This window comes from Eptatretus burgeri, chromosome 8 (genome assembly GCF_056783735.1).
Source record: "Eptatretus burgeri isolate ZD-2024b chromosome 8, Ebu_testis_v1, whole genome shotgun sequence".
Taxonomy (NCBI): domain Eukaryota; kingdom Metazoa; phylum Chordata; class Myxini; order Myxiniformes; family Myxinidae; genus Eptatretus; species Eptatretus burgeri.
In genome coordinates this window covers 49,573,086-49,597,262 of record NC_140968.1, presented here as the reverse complement: position 1 = coordinate 49,597,262, position 24,177 = coordinate 49,573,086, and the positions used below count along the sequence as shown (strand labels likewise).

The 24,177-nt window shown below is 43.5% G+C and overlaps 1 protein-coding gene across 2 annotated transcripts in view; it reads right to left on the bottom strand.

Annotated features, from left to right (window-relative positions):
• Window positions 1–24,177, bottom strand: part of ZC3H7A (zinc finger CCCH-type containing 7A) — a 139,112-nt gene that overhangs the window by 47,250 nt on the left and 67,685 nt on the right. For both annotated transcript variants that reach the window (XM_085891973.1, XM_085891974.1), the window contains 5 exons: window positions 21,558–21,880; window positions 20,027–20,146; window positions 10,044–10,227; window positions 8,418–8,576; window positions 7,993–8,192 (listed from right to left, as the gene is read on the bottom strand). In XM_085891973.1, coding sequence (XP_085748099.1) covers window positions 7,993–8,192; window positions 8,418–8,576; window positions 10,044–10,227; window positions 20,027–20,146; window positions 21,558–21,880 — 986 coding nt within the window. The remainder of the gene's footprint in view (window positions 1–7,992; window positions 8,193–8,417; window positions 8,577–10,043; window positions 10,228–20,026; window positions 20,147–21,557; window positions 21,881–24,177) is intronic.

Genomic DNA, 24,177 nt, shown 5'->3' with positions numbered 1-24,177 from the left:
CTGGTCGAAGATGATTCTTCAATAAGCTCTGGTGACAACTGAGAAAGTTTTTTTTCTGCACGAAGTACAAAGTCCGTCATCTTTCTTCATCTTTGAAGAATATTTCATCAACATATCATTTGACACATTGCGAAGATCTTTTCGTTGTTTCGTTTTATGGCAGCTGAACGGATCGCAACAGTATTTTCGGAAATCCTTTCGATCTTCAATCGCCATGCTTACTGCAAAATATGCAAAAACTGAGATTAGCCCATTTATAACTTAATTCGATGGTGGTTATACAAAAAATGTACACTTAAAAATCAATAGACACAATAGGCAGAATAATTTTTCGCAAATGATGCTATATATATATATATATATATATATATATATATATATATATATATATATATATATATATATATATATATATATATATATCTCTCTTCTTCAATCGGCTGCTCCCGTTAGGGGTCGCCACAGCGGATCATCAGTTATGATCCGCATAATGATTTGGCACAGGTTTTACGCCGGAATGCTCTTCCTGACGCAACCCTGGTCGCCTCTTACGACAGGGATAATGATACACCTATTCTAACCGGGGCATACACCGGACCCAGTAAACTGGTACTCACTTCGCCGACCTCGGAAGGATGACAGGCTAAGTCAACCTCCTGGTGTGTATTAATTCAAGTGGCCAACGGGGCTTGAAACTCAGGACCTTTTGGATCCCAAGCCGCTACCCAAACCACTATGCCAACGCCAGGGTATATATATATATATATATATATATATATATATATATATATATATATATATATATATATATATATATATATATATATATATATATATATACATATATATAATACCTCAGGTCAGGTCAGGTCAGGTCAGAACTGTGACCTGCTACAGGTACCATGTAAACCTGTACTAACCTGTTCCATGGTCGGGTTGTCGGCGACTAAACCGTCTCCCCCACCAGGTTTTCTGGTGAGGAGGGTGTTTGGATATGGACACCCAGCAGGATTAAAAACAAAACCTGTCAAAGGGCGGAGGAGCTCCTTGTGAGCCAACGGCCATCCAGATCTAGTGCCCAACTGTGTCTGCGGACATCCTCCTGCAGTTGGGTTACTTTTTTATTAGGAGGTTGGTGGCAGGATTTGCACTCCGGCCACGGTAAAACCCTTCATTACCCAAAAAAATTTGAAAACCCACTCCGTGGGAGTACCTCCTGTGCAGCTTCCCTTCGCAGGGCAGCTCACCGGATGACGGGATTGGGGCAAAGCCTTCGGGACCCCCAATCTTTGATGAAAGGAGGAAACCACGGGGTAACCTCCCTGGGTTAGATTGCGGGAGAGTGTGTCAGAGTGGTGCTGAGGTGTCGTCCACCAGACGGCGGTCTCCTTGGGTTAACCTGAGGCGGTCCATTCGGGTGGGTGCCTGAAATGTCCTATCCCGAAGAGAGGATGATCACCTGTCTCTGTTATCATCTGAGCTCAAGCGTTTGGACATCGGTATTGCAGCACTCGCTTAGGTTCGGAGACCGGATTGCGGCGAGATAATGATGGGTGGTTACACCTACTATTGGTCTGGTCGCTCTGATGGTTACCATACCCAAGGAGTTGCTGTAGCTGTGTCCAATAAGCTGACCCCAATGATAATTGAGGTAACACTGGTCAACAAGCGTATTGTGAGACGAAGGATTCGTCACTCCTTAGGTGTCATTTCCCTGCTCTGTGTCTATGCTCCGACTGAGGCGAGTGACCTCACCGTGAAGGACACATTCTACGCCACGCTCGAGTCTGTGGTTGTTCAGTGCCCCAGACGAGATACACTTCTCATCTTGGGGGATTTAACTGCATCGACTGGAACTGATAGGGATGGTTATGAGACGTGTGTTGGTCCCCATGGGTCTGGAACTATGAATCAGAATAGCACTAAGTTCCTTGACTTTGCAAGAAGTCATGGACTTAGGGTGGCCGGTTCATGGTTTCAGCACCCACAAGCTCATCGCTGGATTTGGTATTCCAACGCTGGCGGTGTGGCAAAGGAGATTGACCATGTCCTCGTTGACGGTTGCTGGAGAATGATCCAGAACTGCAGGGTCTACCGGAGTGCTCAGTTCCTCAATACTGACCTCCGGCTTGTTGTAGCAACTCTAAAGCTGCACCTTAAATCCTGGAGAATGGTACCATCCCAGCCGAGGTTGGATGTTGGCAAGCTCAAGGATGAGAGAGTAGCTGAGGAGTTTGCGAACAGGCTGAGTGGACATTTGGGGTATCTGGGTGCTTTGGGGGGTCCTGAAGAGTTATGGATGACCTTCAAGACCACCGTCCTTGATGTTGCCGGTGGATGTCTTGGAACTCACGCAAGGCAAAGAAGAATTTTGTCTCTCAAGGGACACTGGATACCATTGACCAGAGTCGCAGGGTCAGGCTGAATGGCAGAGCTGAGCTGTTCAGGGAGCTGAGGCGTAAAACTGTACGTGCACCAAGGGTGGATAAGGAGGCCTATGTGCGAGGAATCTGTGAGGGGGTAGAGCATCACCTGTGGACAGGTGATTCTCATCCCGCTTACAGGGGAATTCGCGCATTGCGTTCATCCAAGCCCATCCCTTGGAGCACTGCAGTTCGAGCAGAGAGTGGTAGGCTCTTAACAGAGGAATCTGAAGTGAAGGCCCGCTGGGCCGGTTACTTTTAGCGGTTGTACCAGGCTGATCCACCAGCTGTCGAGTTGGACGTCAATGGTGTTACAATCCCTGTTGCTGACCATCGAATCAACTGTGGTCCACTTTCGCTTGTGGAAATACGGACTGCGGTGAACCGGTTGAAACGGGGCAAAGCTCCAGGGATCTGTGGCATCCATGCTGAACTTCTCAAGGCTGGTGGAAATGCTGCACTCGTGTCGTTGGATGCAGTTTTGTGCTCTGCCTGGAACACAGGCATCATCCCAACTGATTGGACGAGGGGCCTTGTTGTCCCTCTCTGGAAAGGGAAGGGTGATCGCCAAGACTGCAACAACTACCGAGGGGTGACGCTGCTCTCAGTGCCGGGCAAGGTCTTTGCTCGGATAATTATTGAGAGGGTTCGCCACCATCTGCTTGAGCACCAGCGTCCAGAGCAGTCAGGCTTTACACCAAAGAGGTCAACGATTGACCGTATCCTTGCTCTTCGTGTCCTCACCGAACGCAGCCGAGAGTTTCGATGTTGCAGCCTATGTTGATCTCTGTAAAGCCTTCGATTCAGTGAATCGGGATGCCCTCTGGAGGATTCTTGGTCTTCGTGGGGTGCCACCAAAACTGATCGATCTGATGTCTGAACTCTACTCTGGTACTGAGAGTGCTGTGAAGTGTGGTGGTACCATCTCTGACTTATTTCCAGTTGTTACTGGAGTTCGTCAGGGGTGTGTACTGCCCCCCCCCCCACACTTTTCAGCACTTTTATGGACTGGATTTTAGGGAGGATGTTGGAAAGATCAAGCTGCGGTGCATCGTTTGGGAATGTCAAGATCTCGGACCTTGATTTCGCAGATGATGCAGTCTTCTTTGCGGAGAGTTTAGATATCCTTTTGGGGGCCCTCGACGTGCTGAATGACGAGTCGGAGCCGTTGGATTACGGGTTTCTTGGGTCAAAACTAAGATCCAGGCTTCCAATGACATCTTGGATGCTGCTGTCCTGTCTGTGTCTGTTTGTGGTTGGGATGTTGAGGTCGTGGAGAGATTCACTTTCCTTGGCAGTGATATTCATGTCTCTGCTGGCTGTGAGTCAGAGGTCAATAGACGTCTGGGTCGGGCCTGGGGAGTCGTGGATTCACTGGATCATGGGGTGTTGCGCTGCCAGTGCCTGTGCGGGAGGACGAAAGTCCGAGTCTTCAGGTCGTTGGTGCTTCCAGTCTTGCTCTATGGATGCGAGACTTGGACTCTGACAAAGGATCTGAGACGAAGACTTAATTCCTTTGGTACCAGGTCTATTCGGAGAATCGTTGGCTATCGCTGGTCAGATTTTGTGTCCAATGAGCAGTTGCTGAGAGAGACTCGGTTGAGATTTGTTACCTGCATGGTCCGTGAGCGTCAGTTGCGGCTGTATAGACATGTGGCTCGTTTTCCTGACGCTGATCCTGCTCACCAGATTCTCTCAGGGAGGGAGTCTCGTGAGTGGAGGAGGCCAGTGGACCGACCACGTGCCTCGTGGTTGCAGCAGGTTGAGATGCATCTCAAGGAGATGGGGATGGGCCTGGCATCTGCCTGGGGGAAGGCCAGACAGAGGCCCCTGGAGTACCGGCGGAAAGTGGACGCAGCGACGCGCTGTACAGGCACATGCTCCCATACCTGACCTGATACACACATGTGTATATATATATATATATATATATATATATATATATATATATATATATATATATATATATATATATATATATATAAAATAGTCCAGAGATGATGATTGTCAATTTCAGACATAAAGTCGCCTGCCAGCAGGTGACGTCATTGGAACGATGACGGCAAACATCGCCCAATGTCGAATCAAGAATTAGTGATAATAGTACGTGCCCGTAAAAAATAAAAAAATAAAAACTAAAAAATTATATATATATATATATATATATATATATATATATATATATATATATATATATATACACACATATACACACATGTATATACATGTATATTTAATAAATAAATATTCAACTGCGAGCAACAAACAACAACCACACAGGCTGTTTCTTCGCTCTCACGTGCCCGTACGTGCGTGGCCCGGAAGTTCGCATATTATTCGCAGTTACGATTATTCGCAATTTAGTTTTAATACCAAATTATTCAATTAGTACCAACGTATTTTACCTTTTCGCAATGTTGTGGCAAGGAAAAACAAAAAGAGAAGAGAAGAGAGAAAAAAAATTTACTTCCTGGTTTGGAGCATACCAGCACTCTGATGTTACCAAAATTTATGCACCGTCTAATATGAAAACGATCATAACTTGGGGCATTGTGTTTATCTATAAATGCGCAAAAGAAATCGATAAATTATTAGAATACACGAAGTCATCATTATCCGGAAGCCCGTACGTTGTAACCCGTAATGGGGAGCGGGGCTGAGCTTCCCTTCCCCATCGGCCACGCCCACGCAACAACGTGTCTTGTCATTGGTTTTGTAAATAAATGGCCATAACTTTGGAAGCACTTGTCCGATTAATATCAAACCCTGAAAAGGCACATCCTCAGGTCTCCCGCAATATATCTGGCAAGTTTCAATTAGATCGGACCAGTGGTTGTGGAGAAACAGCGGACGGACACACACACACACACACACACACACACACACACACACACACACACACACACACACACACACACACACACACACACACACACACACACACACACACACACACACACACACACACACACACACACACACACACACACAGACACACACAGACACACACAGACACACACAGACACACACACACACACTGCTGGAATTATAGATAGATCTGGACCCCGAACAATAAAACCATCATCACACTTGAACCCATTGAGATCCCATTTTAATTTATGCTGAGGTGTTGGAGTATATGAAGGGGTATTCTCACACGAAAAAATTGGGACTATCGGTTTGGCTGGGGGGTGGGGGCCCAAGGTCAAAGGACGCCCCAAACTATAACTTTTTTAATTACTGTTTCGGAGTGATTTTACTTTACGCGATTCGAAAGATCTCTCTTTTACGAGCATTTTGATACCAAGATCATCCAAATCGGATCATACAACCTGTGATTATGGCCACTGGAAGATTGTAGGTCAACCGGGGGTGCCCAAATTTGGGGGGGGCCCTAAAATGGGCCCCAATGGGCCCCCAGGTCTGAAAATTGACACAATGTTTTACTGTGGATACAAACACTTGCACACAAAAAAAGAGTGAATCTGAGACGATGTGTCAAAGTTTCTCTGAAAAATGTGTACACCACATGGAACGCCCCCCAAGTCGCACAGTCTAAGAACACAAATAACTCTCACATCTGGAACATCAAGGTGGTCAAGGAACAGCTTGGTTCAGACAAATGCAAACACATCCTCTTTCTCCATGCTGGCCTTGGATATGACACAACATCTCGCCTCTGCGAGATCGGGAAAGGAGCTTCCCCCAATAAATTCAAGACGAGCAGTCACTTCCATGAGAAACCAAGGTGGTTGATGCACAGTCTGCTTCTACCGATGATGATGTAGTTGCAGGAGAAAGCTTTGGTGATCCTCTACAATGGGGGGAAAAAATGGGAAAGCGAGACTCTCTGTGACACAAGTAGTTCTGTGAGAAAGTGGCTTCAAGCACGTCTCATGTTCGACCACAGAGCTTACCACCTACATTAGCAGCAGCAGCAAACCACCACAGTCTCCATGTGTACTTTCAGGTTCAAAAGTGGAAGGGATCTGGGGATGGATTCCTTCTCAAAGAGAGGGGATGGCGGGAGAGCGAACAGGGGCTTGTCCCTCTCCAGACAGACCGAGCTCCTGAGGAGCTGCTGCGGGTCATCAGGTGAAATGGCCAGACCGACTGCAGCAGTTTGAGATGTACTTGCAAGAAGCATGATGTTGAGTGTATCCCTGCTTGTGGAAACTGCAGATGATCTGGTTCTATAAACACAACACAACTGGCATTTGGTAAAGATGAAGATGATGACATTTTTGGGCTTCTGAATGCATCTTGTACATTGACACAGGTTATACCCATGGTGAGGAGATGTTGGCAATATGGCAACTACTCATCTTCAATGCAGATCCATGCTTCTCTTGCATAATACTGTCGGATACCTCTATTCGTGGGGCATACGTTCCGGGAAAATACAATGAATAGCGAAATCGCGAATCGTGGGGCAGTGTTTCAATGAAAAAAAAGGGGGGGGAGACGAATAGAATAAAATAAAAAAGTCCCGTGAAAAACCACGAAAAACGGTGAAAAGACCTCTCATTATCGTGAAGGTTCTCAATATTATGCTTGCAATTTTGTATTGTTTTACCATAACCAGTCATTCCAGTCGATGATGTTCAATATTTGTATTTCCATTTTTTTAAAACTAGTTTGTCTAACAGCAATCATCAATAAATATGACACGTCTGTTCTTGATGTTCTTTAAGGACCACAGTTGATACAAAGGAGGAAGAAATGTGGGGTGGGGGAAGCGGGTTGTTAAGGTCAATGAATAGTCTGTCCTGACAATCACCGAGCAAATTTTGCAGCTGTTTCCAGACAAACTGGGAGCGCAAGTGAAGAATAGAATAAATAACCAAATGAATGGCTCTTATGTACGAGTTCAGTACCAATGATGAATTCATAAATGAATGAATGAATGAATAAATAAAAAGATGTGATGCAAAGCACAAGACTTGCAAAATCCACCCCTCTCCAAAGATTGCCATGAATACATTAAATTGTCCATTTCATTAAGACTGAAATTTACATTCTGAATCAAAGCTCAGGTCAATCACTGATGATTTCAGTTCATTTGAACATTGATGATTTTAGAAGTTTGACCTTGAGTTGATCTTTGACCGTTTGATCCTAAAAATAGTTTTTTCCCCAATTCAGTAATGTACGATGCAATTGCCGTTTCATTTTCAAGTCAATCGGACAAAAATTGTTTTTAGAAGTTTGACCTTGAGTTGACCTTTGACCTGAAAATAGCTTGTTTCCCAATCCAGTGATGCAATATGCAAATATTGTTCAAATTTCAAGTCAATCGGATGAAAAAACGACGATTTGAGAAATTTGACCTCAAGATGACCTTTAACCTTTGACCTCAAAATCAATAGGCTTCTCAGTTGAGACTACCTCTACAACTTGATAAAGTTTCATGACGATCGGTTTAGAATTGTGACCTGTCGGCGAAAAACAGAGACAAACAAACAAACAGACAGAATAATAAAAAAATTGACTAAACAATACACTTGCAAAATCGAAGATCGAATCGAAGATTTTGCAAGGAGCAAACAATGAGGGGTGAGCAACAAACCAGGCAGAGAAATAGGTATCCACCACGATGCTCTGCCAGGATCTGTGCAAGAGTGATGCGCGGTTTGCTCGGCCCAGTGTCGAAAAGGTGATCTCGGTGGAAGATGCCTTTCCTTTCTAGAGTCCATACATCAATCTCCTCTTGGCAGTAGGCAAAGGTGCATCTTCCAGGGTAGCTGCAATCCACACCTTCCGCAACCTCTGAATGACACACGGTACAACATTTTTCAGCAGTTATTTCATTATCATGATTGATGGGTATTTTTATTTTTCTCTTTCTCTTCTTGCTTGATGGTTTCTTACACAGGAAATTTTTTTATTTTTTTATATATTTTTTAAAACAGAAGAGAATGCACCCGAAAACACTAGCTACCCCAAGAAACCTCCATACCACGAAATATCCACTTCCCCCATAACCCCCCATACCTTTGCACATGTAATAAGGACCAAGATAATTGACATTTGGTCGAGGTCGTATCCTCTTCCAGCCTTCTTTGCTTGCATTTCTTAGGCGACTTATCAGAACATCTTTTCGGCACACATGGTCCAGATTGGGATAAAAAGAGTTGTCATTGAAATGAGCACCTATGAGAAGAGGGGAAGAAAGCTATCAAATTCCTCGTCGCACATTGCACTTGGTGATTGCAAAATTATTGGCAATGATGAACTCGAACTTGGGTACATGTCTTCTTTAGCCGAAAATACCAGCCATAAAACAATTACTTGAGAAAACTTTATGAGAATAAAGCATTTCAAAAGTTAGAAATCAAATACAACAAGTGAAATCCTTCAATACAGCGCGTGTGGCGAAGCAAATGAGTACACTAATGTTATTGAAAGAACCACTTATCACTTTGCCACCAATATCTGCCATAATTGTAAGTAAATTTCAACTACTAATGCATGACGAAACACTTGTTTATGGCTAATATTAAAGAGAATGATGGCATAAGAAGAACTTAGCTTTCTGCGTTTGGCGCGAAATGCCATGGTGGACGGAAATGACGTCTTTCGTTCGTTCGTACATGAGAGGGGAGCGTTTCTTGGTTTATTTTCTGTCAAGCAATAAATTCAATGGTTTTCACATATATATAACGTATTAGTTTCACAAATCTCCATTGAAATACTCGGGTATTTCCGTCAATTGTCACCATTTCCGTCTAGGTTACGCACTGCCATCTACCGGACGGCCGTCATTGGCTCACTTGAGGCACGTGGGGGGGGGGGGGTCACCGGGGACATTTCAAACTCGGTGCAATTGTATACAGCGCACGCGCTGTAATAAATTCTACGGGCCTTTCAAAAAGTTTTCGGAAAGAGTAACTCCAGTCGAAGACATGCAAATGGATATTATTTTTATTTCTCAAAATAGAGGTTTGTACAATTTAAAATATATATTAACTTAATAACTACATAATGTATTGGAAAAAAAACAAACTTCGCGAATGCCTCTCGTTCCAATGGAAGAGTAAAACAACAAAGTGCAACAAGTTTACAGACTAGCAAAGAAGACGAGAGGAGGAAAGGAGGAATAACAAAAACGAGTAAATGGCCCAGAAAGGAAAAGAATGGGAAGGAATTGGTGTGTAGAATAAATCGTGCAAGTGCATGGGTGAGCACGTGCAGAGATAATAATGGGCAGCGCATTTGAAAGACTGAAGTGAGGAGGACAAGACGATGGATACGGACATTATTCCCCAAAAGGGAGAATACAAGGTGATGAACGAATGCAGGTGGAAAACCAGCCTGGACTTGGAGAGGGCGGGTAGTTGAGAGTTTCTCCAGAATGTCCCAGTCGCATAATGTGCTCAAACTTTTCTCATGATGGTTCAAAATAAAATTTACATGAGACTTTTGTTATCCATTTCTAGCTCGCTCTGCAGTCTCTTACTCCACTAAAAGCATCTGCTGTATTATAGACTGCAAGTGATGCAGCACTGTGCTTAACTAATGCATTCCGTGACTTCGAGAAACCTATTACCCCATGCCAAAGCAAAGATGTTCTGTCTTAACACTGTGAAAACTGTTGTGAATAATTTCAACGTTGCTCACCTGTCTTAAAGAAACACACAGTGCAGGCCTGTCGAAATTCGTGCGTCTCAGCCAGTGGGTTGCGGGAAAGCAGAGCCAGATTGGCCATTCCAGTGACTGCTCCCTGACTTTCTGTCGAAGCGGCAACAACAGCTACAGACTGTGTAGTGCCAGTGGGTTTAGCCTGCGTCTGTAATACTGGAACCTGCAGGCGATAACTTAAAAATTAAAATGAAACATTCAAACCAAAGGCACCACCAAGGTTTGGTTGCGTAAGGTGTCCGAACATCAGCCCCCCAGGAACACATCTTCGATTTATAACAATGTCTATGGGAAAATATTTTTCGCTATACAAGCTACTTTCATTGACATTCGTATAGCGAGGAGTGCCAGAATTAGATGTAGTTCCATCTGTCGTTCAGATTCACCCAAGGTATCTATCTACTCTGGGGTTTGAATGGATGCTGAATTCATCTGTCACACAGACAATACTCATAGGCATCTACAGCGAGTTGAAACACTGTTTTAATGACATTTCAAGAGATAAAAATCAGGATGGTAACATGGAAAATTAAATTTTGCCTTGTCTTGCTTAAATTATCATAAATAAATAAAAAAAGTCACTTCTAGGGAACCTTGAAACATTAGAATAGATTTTCCATCCTGACTGATACAACATACAGAAATACTGAAAATATCCACTGAGTGAAGCGAGATAAATCACAAGCAATTGCCACCATTAGGATAAGAAAATCTCTTCTGAGGTGTTCATTACTTTGTTTCCTAAAGGCCCAGTCACACCTTGACGTTTTAGCCAGCTTATGCCGATTTTTGGAAAATTTGTGTAAAACGCTGGTACACGTCGAATACGTTATGGGTAAGTTTTGATAACATTGAGAGCACGCTGAAAACACTGCCATACGTCGTAGTACGCTGGCTTTAAACGTTGTACTTTTCGGTTGTCCTCAAATTTTCCATGCTTGAAATTTTAAGACTTATGCCAGCGTATGACTCACACGTTCCGCATAACGCTGGACATAAGTTGTCGGCACGTCACGCGATCGTTGACACACGTTACTTGTAAGTTACTTATAAGTCGAAACACGTCGAGGTAATGTTTAGCGTACCCGAAACTTATTTCTAACCTATGAGTAACGTGTTGTACTCACGTTACGCGATCGGTGACACACACACATCGACACACGTTACTTGTAAGGTGCTTAGAAGTCGAAACACATCAAGGTAATGGTTAGCGTTAGCGTCAGTGTTCCAGACTCCCTGGTTTTATTTTATTTTTTCTTCCTTCCTTAGGTATGATGGTAATTTTGACACAACGATTTCTAGTGCGGTTATAATATAATATAATTAATAGACTGCCGCTCAACGATTTAAATCATAACCGCACTGTACACTGAACACAGTCATACCGAAGAAAGAAAAAAAAAAAAAAAAAAACCGGGAGTCTGGAACACTGACGCTAACCATTACCTTGACGCGTTTCGACTTATGAGTACCTTTCAAGTAATGTGTGTCGACGTGTGTCAACGATCGCATATCGTGTGTACAACTTATTCCCATCGCATGCGGAGCGTATGTCATACGGCAAGTACGTCGTAAAATTTTCAACATGTTTAAAATTACAAGACGTACTCCACTTACTATGACGTATGATAGCGTACTTTAGCGTTCTATTCACGTATACCAAACTTACCCATACCGTATTCGACGTGCCCCAGCGTTTTAGATGCATTTTTCAGAGGTCGGCATACGCTGGCAAGATCGCCAAGGTGTGACTGCGATGTTGAGACTTCCAATTCTGCGGCGGTTATGATTTGAATCATTGTGCGGCAGCCTTTTCATAACCTACACCACGTAATCGTCGGCGATGCGTGCAACGCGCTATGCCTAAGTTAGACTATCGTTGGGCATAGGTTGTGAAGGCCGACAACAGGTTCAGCATTCGTTGGTATAAGTTATCTATAACACAACGAAACGTTCTGTGTCCGTTACTAATATGTTGCACATAAGACCAAGTCGTTATGAATACGTCCGAATCTTTAAAAAAAAAAACCATCAAAAGTTCAACGTAAGCCAGCGTTTTACATACATTTTAATACGTTGCCATTGCTGGCTAAAACGTCAAGGTGTGACTGGGCCTGAAGACAGGGAATAAATCCAAACTCAATCTATTGATAGCCCCAGTGTACATTTTGGTTTTTTTTCATGCCATTTGCTCATATTAGATTGAGAGCCATCTCACTCACAGAGTTGTTTGTCTCAGCAAGTCTCACTTCACGTTAATGCAGCTTCCTCGGACAGTAGGACTGTATCAGTATATTTCAAATGCTGGATCATCTTTATGTCAATTTGTCCAGAATGCCATTCAATCAGTTTCCTCATCCTTGCTGTCTTCTGTCTGAATAAGCAGAAGAATATTAATTTGTTCCATTGTCCTCTCTGACAGTTGTGTGCTGTTCATCACCACAAGATCTTCAGGAATCAAGATGGACATGTTAGGCAAGATCTTCAGGAATCATGGGCTTGGAGTGGATCACAGCACAATTCTGCCAGAGGTATCTCCCATCCAGCTGTATTCCGGTGGTGAAGGAGGGGATTTCGGATTGTGTGGTTCTTTTAAAGAAAAATCTACACTTGATAATTCAGCCTCAAAATATGGAAGGATAAGGAGTCAGCACTAGCTGGAAGTTTGGACGTCACATTTTTCTTCATCTTGTTCCACTTCGTAGCATGCGCTTGTCCGAAGAAATTTGCTTGCTTGTCGCCGTAAATATAACGAAGGATGAATATCTCCAGATCCTGGAAGAGAGTCGCATCGGGTGAAAGGTTATTCCCCAGCTTTGACAAGAGGGATCGGGATTCAGGAGAAGCTGTTCCTGTGGAAAATACTTGTGTTTGTCCATGGCCATAAAATCCCAATACACAATCAGCCCCTGAGAAGATATGAAGTTGAAGGATAACTGAAGATACCTCTTCTGTGCATAGCTTGCAACAAATCAGACTTTTCCCTTATTGTACAAGTGCAATGGAAATCGCGTACCCGAAACTTATTTCTAACCTATGAGTAACGTTTTGCAAGCACGCGACACAAACGTTGTTGACACTTCGCAACACGCTACTTGAAAGTTCCTCATACATCGAAACACATCAAAGTAATGTTTAGGGTACCCATGACTTATTTATAACCTATGAATAACGTGCTTGGGAATTATTACGCTATGCATACGCTAGACTATCGTTGGGCATAGGTTGTGGATGCCTAAAACACGATAAACAATCGTTGGTATAACTTATGTATAAGTTATCGAAGCATTCTGTGTTCATTACTAGTACATTATGCATTTGTCAAAGTCGTTTTTAATACTTTAAAAATGAAACAAAAAATTTCATCGTGGGAATGAGGAAAAAAAAATTAGCCGAAAAGAACATCAAACAATGGTGCAAAGTAGTCTCTTATTCGTGGACGATAAGAGGATCCATCATCACCCACACCCTCCCCACCATGCTCACATACTACTACTGACATGGACCTACTACTACTACTACTGACATAGACATACTACTACTACTGACATAGACATACTACTACTACTACTACTACTATTACTGACAGACATACTACTACTACTACTACTACTACTGACATAGTCATACTACTACTACTACTACTGACAGACACAACTACCAATGCTACTACTACAACTACTATTACTACTGTCACACACACCAACTACTGCTAATAGTATTACTACTACTGATACTGGCATTGACATATACTCAACATGGAGTCTGGAACAATGATGGGTTCCTCTTGTGAATCCCATTTGCATATACCAATTCCCCTTAATGCTGCCAATACGCCATTATACGGTAGATGGAAGTAAGAAACACGTCAGTAAGTGCTGCGGTCGTCCGGAAGACGTCAATCTAATTCGTCTACATAAGACAATATGCGTTTGAGATACGTTACACATAGGTTCATAGCATGTTACTCAACTGTAAGAAGCACGTTATACTGAGGTTCAAAGCATGCTACACAGAGGTTAAACGCACATTACTCATAGGTTCAGAGCACGCTAGTCATTGGTTCAAAGCAAGTTACAAATAGGTTCAATGCACGTTACTCATAGGTTTCAAGCACATTAAACATAGGTTCAGAGCACGCTACTCATAGGTTAAAAGGACGTTACCCATTGGTTGAAAATTAGGTTTCGGGTATGTTAAATATTACCTTGACGTGTTTCGACTTATGAGTAACCTACAAGTAACGTGTGTCCGACGTGTGTCAACGATCGCGTAGCGTGCCAGGAACACATGACAACGCATGCGGAACGTGTAAGCCATACGCCGAATATGTCGTAAAATTTTCAGCATGCTTGAAATTTCACGACGTATTACATGTACCACGTAATATGACAGCGTACTTCATTGTTTTCCAGCCTACTCTTAACGTATACACAACTTACCTATACCGTATTTGACGTGCGCCTAGCGTTTTAGACACATTTTTCATAGGCCAGCATGGGCTGGCAGAATCGTCAAGGTGTGACTGCGATGTTGACACTTCAAATTCTCAGGCGGTTATGATTTAAATCGGCGTGCGGCAGGTTCTTAACAGGCTACGCCACAAGTTCGCCGGCGATACGTTTAGCGCGCTATGCGTAAGTTAAACTATCGTTGGGCATAGGTTGTGAACGCCGACAACAGGCTAAGCATTCGTTGGTAAAAGTCATCAATAACACAACGAAACGTTCTGTGCCAGTTACTAATATGTTATGCATACGATCAACACGTTATGAATACGCCCAAAACTTAAAAAAAACATCAAAATTTCAGCGTACGCCAACGTTTTACATACATTTTTATATGTTGCCATTGCTGGTTAAAACGTCAAGGTGTGACAGGGCAATTACCCTCCCCTCATGCTGCCTTCCCTTCCCCTCCCACTAACCTCCTCCCAAACCCCTCCAGCACCATACAACTCTCCGGAAGTTGAGGAGAGGATAGGGTGTCAAAGAATGTGCGAATTGGGAAAATGAATGCCATTTTTTGCAAGCAGTCGGAACTACTACTAGGATGAATTCTGCAGTTTAAATTTTTATAGTCGGTTGCGCCTTCAAGCTTCATCGGTACAGGTTAAGAGATTCTGGAGCTTATCACATTTTAGTTGTAAAACATGTGTGGAAATTAAATAAAGGCGTGAACACTGTTGCGGCTTTTACAACGATTGAAGGAAAACACCCTTCTTTCCCTTCCCTCCACTCACGCTTACCTCCTCCACCACCAATGGACGTCTCTGGGTGGTATTTAGTTTTACCCATTTGAACGTGCTGTTTTAACGTACCCCATTTCGTTCAATCCTGCATTCATGCTTGAAGATGGGACCAATCCACCCCCCCTTCAAGTTCCCTGAAAGTCCCACTAACAAATGCAAGTAGAAACGACCCCCTTTCCTTTAAATCCCATGAACACACACGTCAAGAACCCCCCTGCGTTTCCCCACTAAAGGTCAGGTCAGGTATGGTAGCATGCACCGGAGCAGCAAGTCGCTGCGTCCACTTTCCGCCGGAAACACCCCCATCTCTATGAGATGCCTATCAACCTGCTGCAACCATGAGGCACGTAGTCGGCCCATTGGCCTCCTCCACTCATGAGGCTCCCTCGCTGAGAAAATCTGGTGAGCAGGATCAGCATCAGGCAAAAGAGCCAGATGTCCATACAGCCGCAGCAGATGCTCACAGACTATGCAGGTAACAAATCTCATTTGAGCCTCTCTCAGCAACCGCTTGATGGGGAGGGAGAGAGGTGGGGTGAGAGAGAGGGGGCGTCACAATGCAAGAGAGGGGGAGAGAGGAGGAGGCGAGAGAGGGGACGGGAGAGGGGGGATGAGAGTGGGGGCGAGAGAGGAGGGGGAGAGAGGAAGGGGGAGACTAGGGGGAGAGAGGAGGGCAAGGGAGGGGGAAGAGAGAGGGGGCAAGAGAGGGGGAGAGAGGGGGAGAGAGGGGCGAGAGAGGGGTTTAGAGAGAGGGGTTTAGAGAGAGGGGTTTAGAGAGAGGGGGTGAGACAGAGGGGGCGAGAGAGGGCTGCACATACTGGCACTCACCTACGGGCACGTAGGTGCGGGCCCGTATGTGCATGCCAGACAAAGTCCGACCAGTGAGAGATAAGGATTCTCCGAAGAGACCTGGTACCAAAGGAATTAAGTCTCTGACTCAGAACCCTGGTCAGAGTCTAAGTCTCACATCCGTAGAGCAAGACTGGAAGCATGAAGGACCTGAAGACTCGGACTTTCGTACCGACTTTCGTACCTGCACAGGTACCGACAGCGCCACACCCCATGACCAAGTGAATCCATGACTCCCGAGGCCCAACCCAGATGTCTACTGACCTCTGGCTCATAGCCAGCAGAGACATGAATATCACTGCCAAGGAAAGTGAATCTCTCTCCACACGAGTAACGTGTGTCAACGATCGCGTGACGTGCCTACAACTTATGGCCAGCGTAGCGGAACGTGTGTCATACGCCGGCATACGTCGTAAAATTTCAAGCATGAAAAAATTTGAGGAAAACCCAAAAGTTCAATGTTTAAAGCCAGCGTACTACCACTTATGGCAGTTTTTCAGCGGGGTCTTAACATATACAAAACGTACCCATAACGTATTCGACGTGTACCAGCGTTTTACACAAATTTTTGCAAAAATCAGCACAAGCTGGCTAAAACGTCAAGGTGTGACTGGGCCTTAAGCAGGACAAGAATCACTTGACCACAGGTGATGCTCTACCCTCTCACAGATTCCTCGCACATAGGCTTCCTTGTCTACCCTCAGCACACATACAGTTTTACGCATCAACAGCTCAGCTTTGCCATTAAGCCTGGGCCTTTGACTCTGTTCAATGGCATCCAGTGTCCCTTGAGAGACAAAATTCTTATTCGCCCCGTAGTAAGTTCCAAGTCATCTGCCGGAAACATCAAGGATGGTGGTCTTGAGAAGGCACTCCACAACTCTTCAGGATTGCTCAAAGCACCCATACCCCCCAAATCCCCACACTCAGCCTGTTTGCAAACTCCTCAGCTACCCTCTCATCTTTGAGCTTGCCAACATCCAGCCTAGGCTGGGATGGTACCATTCTTCCGGATTTCAGCTGCAACTTTAGAGTTGCTACCACAAGCCTGTGGTCGGTATTGAGGAACTGAGTACTCCGGTAGACCCTGCAGTTCTGGATCATCCTCCACCGACCATCAAGAAGCACGTGGTCAATCTCCTTTGCTGCACCACCAGCGTTGGAATACTAAGTCCAGCGATGAGCCTGTGGGTGCTGAAACCGTGAACCAGCCATCCTAAGTCCATGACTTCTTGCAAAGTTAAGGAACTTCCTACTATTCTGGTTCACAGTTCCAGACCCATGGGAACCAACACACGTCTCATAACCATCCCTATCAGTTCCAGTCGATGCAGTGAAATCCCCAAAGATTAGAAGAGTACCTCACCTGGGGCACTGATCAACCACAGGCTCGAGCGTGCCATAGAATGCGTCCATAACAGTGAGATCACTCACCTCAGTCGGAGAAAATACAGAGACCAGGGAAACGACATCCAAGGAGTGACGGACGAATCCTTAGTGTCATTATACGCTCGTTGACCGGTGTTACCTCAATTATCATTGGAGTCAGCTTATTGGACACAGCTACAGCAACTCCATGGTTATGGTAACCATCAGAGCAACCAGACCAATAGTAGGTGTAACCACCCACCATGATCTCGCCACGATCCGGTCTCCGAACCTCAGAGTGTGCCGCAATACCGATGTTCAAACACTTGAGCTCAGATGATAAAAGAGACGGGTGATCATCCTCTGCTGGGGATAGGACATTCCAGGCACCCACCCGAAGGGACTGCAACAGGTTAACCCAAGGAGGACTGCCGTCTGGTGGACAACACCTCAGCACCACCCTGTCACACACTACCGCAATTTTCTCTTATAATTAAAGAGTGGGGGTCGCAAAGGCTTTGCCCCAATCCTGTCATCCAGTGAGCTGCTCTGCAGAGAGTAGCTGCACAGGAGGTACTCCCACGAAGTGGGTTTCCAATTTTTTTTTTTGCGTTTTTGTATTTAGCGGAGTGAAGGGTTTTACGGTGGCCAGAGTGCAAATCCTGCCACAAACCTTTTAAAAAGTAACCCAACAACAGGAGGATGTGCGCAGACACCGTTGGACACTTGATATGGATAGCTGTTGGTTCACAAGGAGTTCGTCCGCCCTTTGACAGGTTTTGTTTTCAATCCTGCTGGGTGTCCATATCATACACCCTCCTCACCAGGAAATCTGGTGGCGGAGACGGTTTCGTCGCTGACAACCCGACCATGGAACAGATTAGTACAGGTTTACATGGTACCTCTCGCAAGTCACAGATCTAATCGGGCCTGACCCAACACAGAAGACCTGACCTGACCTTCAGTCCCCCTTCCAAATGCAAGTCCAGAACACCCCATTCCCCTCCCCACTCCCCCCCACTCCCACCGCCCTCCTAGAGTGTATAGCACTGTGTGGTGAGGTGTCGCTCTCCCCCCTCCTCTTAATGTTCCTGTCAGCGAAGCGATGGGTTGTATTTGCTAGGACCTAATACATGGATCATTTTCTCGGTGGCCACATTGGAAAATGGCCTCCAGCGGCTATTTCCCACCTTTACGCAAAAGTTATAGCAGTTAATTTTAAAGATAATGTCCCATAGTATCTAAAACCAACTTCAAACTTGGTTCTTCTCAAAATAGTAAAGGGATCCCAGAAAGGTAATCTCACTATTGCAGTCACCAAGAAACCATTAAAAAAAAAAACACGTGCACAATGAACTTTCATTTTGATCTAAACTCACTGAGAAAATGCAAGTGAAAGGAAACCTTCCTGTATTGTGAAGCTCTGAAGCTTTTCAAACTCTTCCTGTTTTTCCTTGAAACACCACCTCACAATCATTATCAGTTGTGATGAACTGACGTGTACAATACATTTTTTTCCCGCTTTTTTCAAGGCCGATGGAGGGCTGTTTGACTTTTCTTTTTGGGACTGATGCCTCATTCGGAACACCTTCAATTTAGTTTTACTGTTTCTTTGGGAATACACAACTTATTTATCGTCAAACTTGCAGAATGAAATCGGTGAGAAAATGGTGTGACTGTTTTTAACAGTGTGGGATTTTGGTACAATTTTCTTGATGACCATTTCCCACTGCCGAAGATGCAGGCATTTGACTGCCCATAGATAAGTTGCTCAAACTGGTGGATTATATTTTTTGTGATCAAAAATTTCAACAATGCAAGAATGAGCTCACATTTTCTTTGGAAAAATAATAAATACCACGTGGGAGTCATTGTTCAAGCATGAAAACCTGGATAACAGTATCGTATTGGTGGAATGCAGAGATGGTATTTAACAGCTAATTGCCTGCCAGTCACAATCATCATCATAATCAACCACTCAGCTTAACCTAGGAGATGCCCTGGTGAATGCGTATTCCATCACGGCCACAAAGGAAAATAAAAATAAATCAACGCTGCAGCAGAGAGAATAGCTGACAGTCTTTATATGTGGATTGTCTATGATCACTCATGTATGCACACGCATGCGCACGCACGCACCCGAGGGTTTGTGGGTTAAACAAGAAGAAATAAAAATGCAAATAGGTTGAAATTGACATGGCAATGCCGTTTGAAAGTTTTATTTAAAATACAAGTACTCGAGGAATGGCTTTCAATATTTTATAAATACAACACAATTGATACGATAATGTCCAATCATTTTGACCATTAGTTTCTCAAAAGGGCAGAAATGTCCATATACAAAAAAAAAAAAAAAAAATAACTCTACATTTAAATAATATAAACCAAGTTTAGATGTGCCAAGTTTGTTTTTTCAACCAAAATTTAATCATAACAAAGTTGACAATAATGGAATGACAGACAGGATAGGAACAAGACAAGATAGCATACTCACAGGAACAGCCACTTGTGATTGCTGCGACGTTGTCAAGAGTGGCCACTTCAATACTGGAGGTTTTGGCAGAGATATGCTGAAGTCATCAAGAGAATCCATTCGGCTTGACCCCACAGGTGCCTGTTAACAAATGGTTGCAGGGAGGGTAATCCGATTACCAATCACCGATGCAGCAAAGCGTTGTGTGTTACTGCTGCAAGTAAACAGGGAAATGATAGAAGATTACTTTATGCAAAAGGTAATAACCAGGAGGAGTGGAGGTTAATTAATTTTTTTTTTTATTAGGTCGGAAGACATACCAGTAGAAATGATCTATCCCCTTAGAGCTTGATTACGTGTCAAAACAAATCTGTGCAATGGCGGCTTTACTTGTGGATGTTTTGGAAGAATAGACTTTTCAGTCCAGGATAATCCTTTCAAAGATTTTACAACAAATTAAATGCAATATGAGATTAAGCATGAGGGCCAACACAACAGTAATGTCTTGCATTTCATTTAATTTTTATTATTATTTCCTGAAACAGCCTCGACATCGATGTGAAAACCTGTTGCAGGAATAGAATTAGGTCAGCAATTAAACTTGTTCGAATCCCAGTTTAAGCATATTGCCAGTTGCTGTTTTTTCTTCAACTAAACATTGGAAATAAACTGTGGATTGGCCTGTTGGCATTCCCATCAGAACTGCTTGCACATGATGCAGGGAATCCAGGAGTTCAAATCTCATAAACAAGATGTAATTGTGCATCATATATTACAGCTACTGATGCAAGTCATGTAAAAGTACAACGGTTTCTAATAACGTTTTTATCCTAACTGTGATGAAGGTACAAGCTCCGCAATGAGCTTTCAATCAGTGTTAAAAATTAATAAATAAATAATATAATCCAAAATCTATAATCTAGAATATGTCATCATCCTTGCACCATGTCAAATTACCATGTACTTCAACGTTTGCACAATGTGCAGGTTTGTACAGGCTCTACACACCACTCTCCATTACCACCATCACAAAAAAAGTCATCAGTTCTTGTGGAATGGCCAGTATACTGGTAAAAGTTATTCACAAAATACATTGCAAAAGGCTGTCATCAATCACTGCACACAATCTCAAACAACAATATATATATATATATATATATATATATATATATATATATATATATATATATATATATATATATATATATATATATATATATATATATATATACATATATATATATATATATACATATACATATATATATATATATATACATATACATATATATATATACATATACATATATATATATATATACATATACATATATACATATACATATATATATATACATATATACACATACATATATACATATACACATATATACATACATATACATATATATACATATATATATATATATATATATATATATATATATATATATATATATATATATATATATATATATATATATATATATATATATATATATATATATATATATATATATATATATGAAAACAGATCAGCTGAACTTCGTACCTGACCGCTATTGTTGATGAAATGGGTATCCCCAACATCCAGAAGTGTGTCTACTTCATCATCAATTATTTGATCACCGGAACTTATGCGCCCACCCTGGAAAGGGTTTACGGCTATGAATGCTGGTGCAATGGGACTGAAGCCTTGTGGTTGCCAGGTCTCGGGGATGGGCGATACAATCGGCATGGCTGAGGGGGAGGAGCCTGGGTTCTTGGTCACATGATGTTCCTCAGCAGCCACAGACCGGATTTTCTCCACAAAGGGAATGCCAGAGTTAAAAAAAAAATCTTTCCTTGCGTTTTCAGTGCAATCTTCAGAAAATTCTGCAAATTAGAGGTGGCATTCACAAGTCAGTTTCACATATTTTAATTCCACAAGAGCCATTCATTTAAGGAGAAGCACAATGCAGAGATGCATTTATTTTACCCATCAAGATATCATTGGCATCTGCACCAGCCATACACCAACATGATTCAATTGTGTGAAACTCAAGAGATTTGACTAAATGTTGCTGGAGTTTGCTGAAGAGTGGCCTCAGGTTCCCCTCACAGAGTATAGTGTGCATGAGACTCACCCATAAATATATTGTTACGGATCGGATTTCAGAATCGGATCCGACGAATGCATACCAACATCCAGGTCCTCAGATAGTTATTTCTCTAAATGCATGTCCAGGATAGACCCATCCCCATGTCTGGTGGGATTTTAAATGTGATGCGTTGAGAAAGGTAAAGAATAGATCCCTTCTCTTCTGGGAAGCTTTTTCGCTTGACGAGACACATTCATGCATGGCGTTTCTTTCACCGGCGCCGACGCCCACCTTCCCTCGTTTCTATCACGGACGCAGAGACCCGCCTTTTTCCAGCGACGTTCGACACCCTGTTTCACCAGCTCTAGGGACGCTGGCTGGCTCCTGTTCATATCGGGCTGAACAGTGAAGTGATAATTGTTGTTGACAGTTTGATGAGCGCTTCACATTTGTGCTCGGTAATTCTGAAAAATGGCTGCTTGTTGCTCGCCCAGCACCACAGACATGGCCTCGTAAGCAGGGATAACCTGCGGCCGTGCGAGTTGTCACGGCAACGGTGCACAAGTGGGGCGGGGTGAATTTGGGGTGGAGTCTGTGCCGCTGAGACAGGCCGCCTATAAAAAGGAGAGGCCCATTCTTAGAGCGTGGGTCAGTCGACAACGAGTGAGGCACGGGTCGGTCGACGACGAGTCAGTTTGTCAGTCAGTTGGCGTTGCTGGTTGCGGTTCTGACAGCTTCGAGAGCAAGTCGGCGATAGCTGGTTGCGGTTCTTACAGCTTTGAGAGTAAGTTGGGGATAGCTGGTTGCGGTTCTGACAGCTTCGAGAGCGTTTCATCGTTCCAGTCAGACGGTTGCTTTCATCATTCCAGTCAGACGGTCACCTCATCATGCCAGTCAGACGGTTGGTTGCTTCATCGTTCCAGTCAGACGGTTTGCTTCATCCGTGCCAGACGGCGGCTTTGTCAGTTCCAGTCAGACGGTCGCTTCATCGTTCCAGTCATACGGTCGCAGTTGGCGTACCTGTTTCTTGGGGGTGACGTCGACTGGCGTTCAAGCCTGCTTGCAAGTGGGTGCACGGCAAGGCTGGGAGCTGGCAACGGACAAGGTATGCTCACACATTTCAGGACGTTTTTGTTTGACGGACGACTTCTCTTTGATGAGCAAGATGATTCTTCTTCCCCCCGAATGATCTGCTGGGTTCCCTTCTCTGTGTTTAGTTGTTAAGTAAGTCAATCCCCAATAAGCATCTGCTCTGTCTCTTCTCTATCATTCTAATTGATTTTGCCTGATTAATTATGATTTTGCTTGCGATCATTTTGATTGATTTGGAATTTATTTTTACCTCACGGAAATAAAAAGTTCTTTTTGGTTCATGAGCGCCAGCCAGAGTGACCACTATATTCGTTACGTCTGTGGTTCTGTCTGTTGGGTGGCGCTAGAGAATCCTTATTGTCGGATTTTCCGTGTGTGTGTGTGTGTGTGTGTGTGTGTGTGTGTGCAACGCGAGGCTCCACAGCACAAACCAGCAAACTGATTTCGATGAAACTTGGCAAACAGGTGCCGTATGAGCTGGGAGTGTGCGCGTTTGAGTTTCGTTGCTAAGCAACCACCCGTTGCTATGCGGCGGCCGAAAAACCGCGTACGGTATTTTCAATACTTGTCCTACAGTTTTGAATGTGGAGAAACGAGACTTCGGAATTAAACACTTTGAGATATTTTGAAAATTTTACTCGAGCTGATTTTTGATTTAGGTTTTATTTTTCAAATGGTAGTCCTTCAAAAATAGGGTGTCTATTTAGTCATTTTTTTTTGTTTGTTTGTATGTAATGGACAGCTCTGGAGGCCAGAGGAGTCAACCAATTTTGATGAAACTTGACAGGTAGGTTCATACCAGGATCTTGTTCTATGCTTTTGAGCACCGTTGCCAAGCAACAGGACTTTGAAATTTTTGAAAAATCCTAAAAATAAAAATTTTCGAAAATCAAAAATGGGCTTCCAGGCTTTTATGCGCACTACAATCAACCTCTTTGTCAAAAATTTTCAGCCCGATCTGTCAAAAACTGTATGACCAGTATGCAATTATGTCGCGAC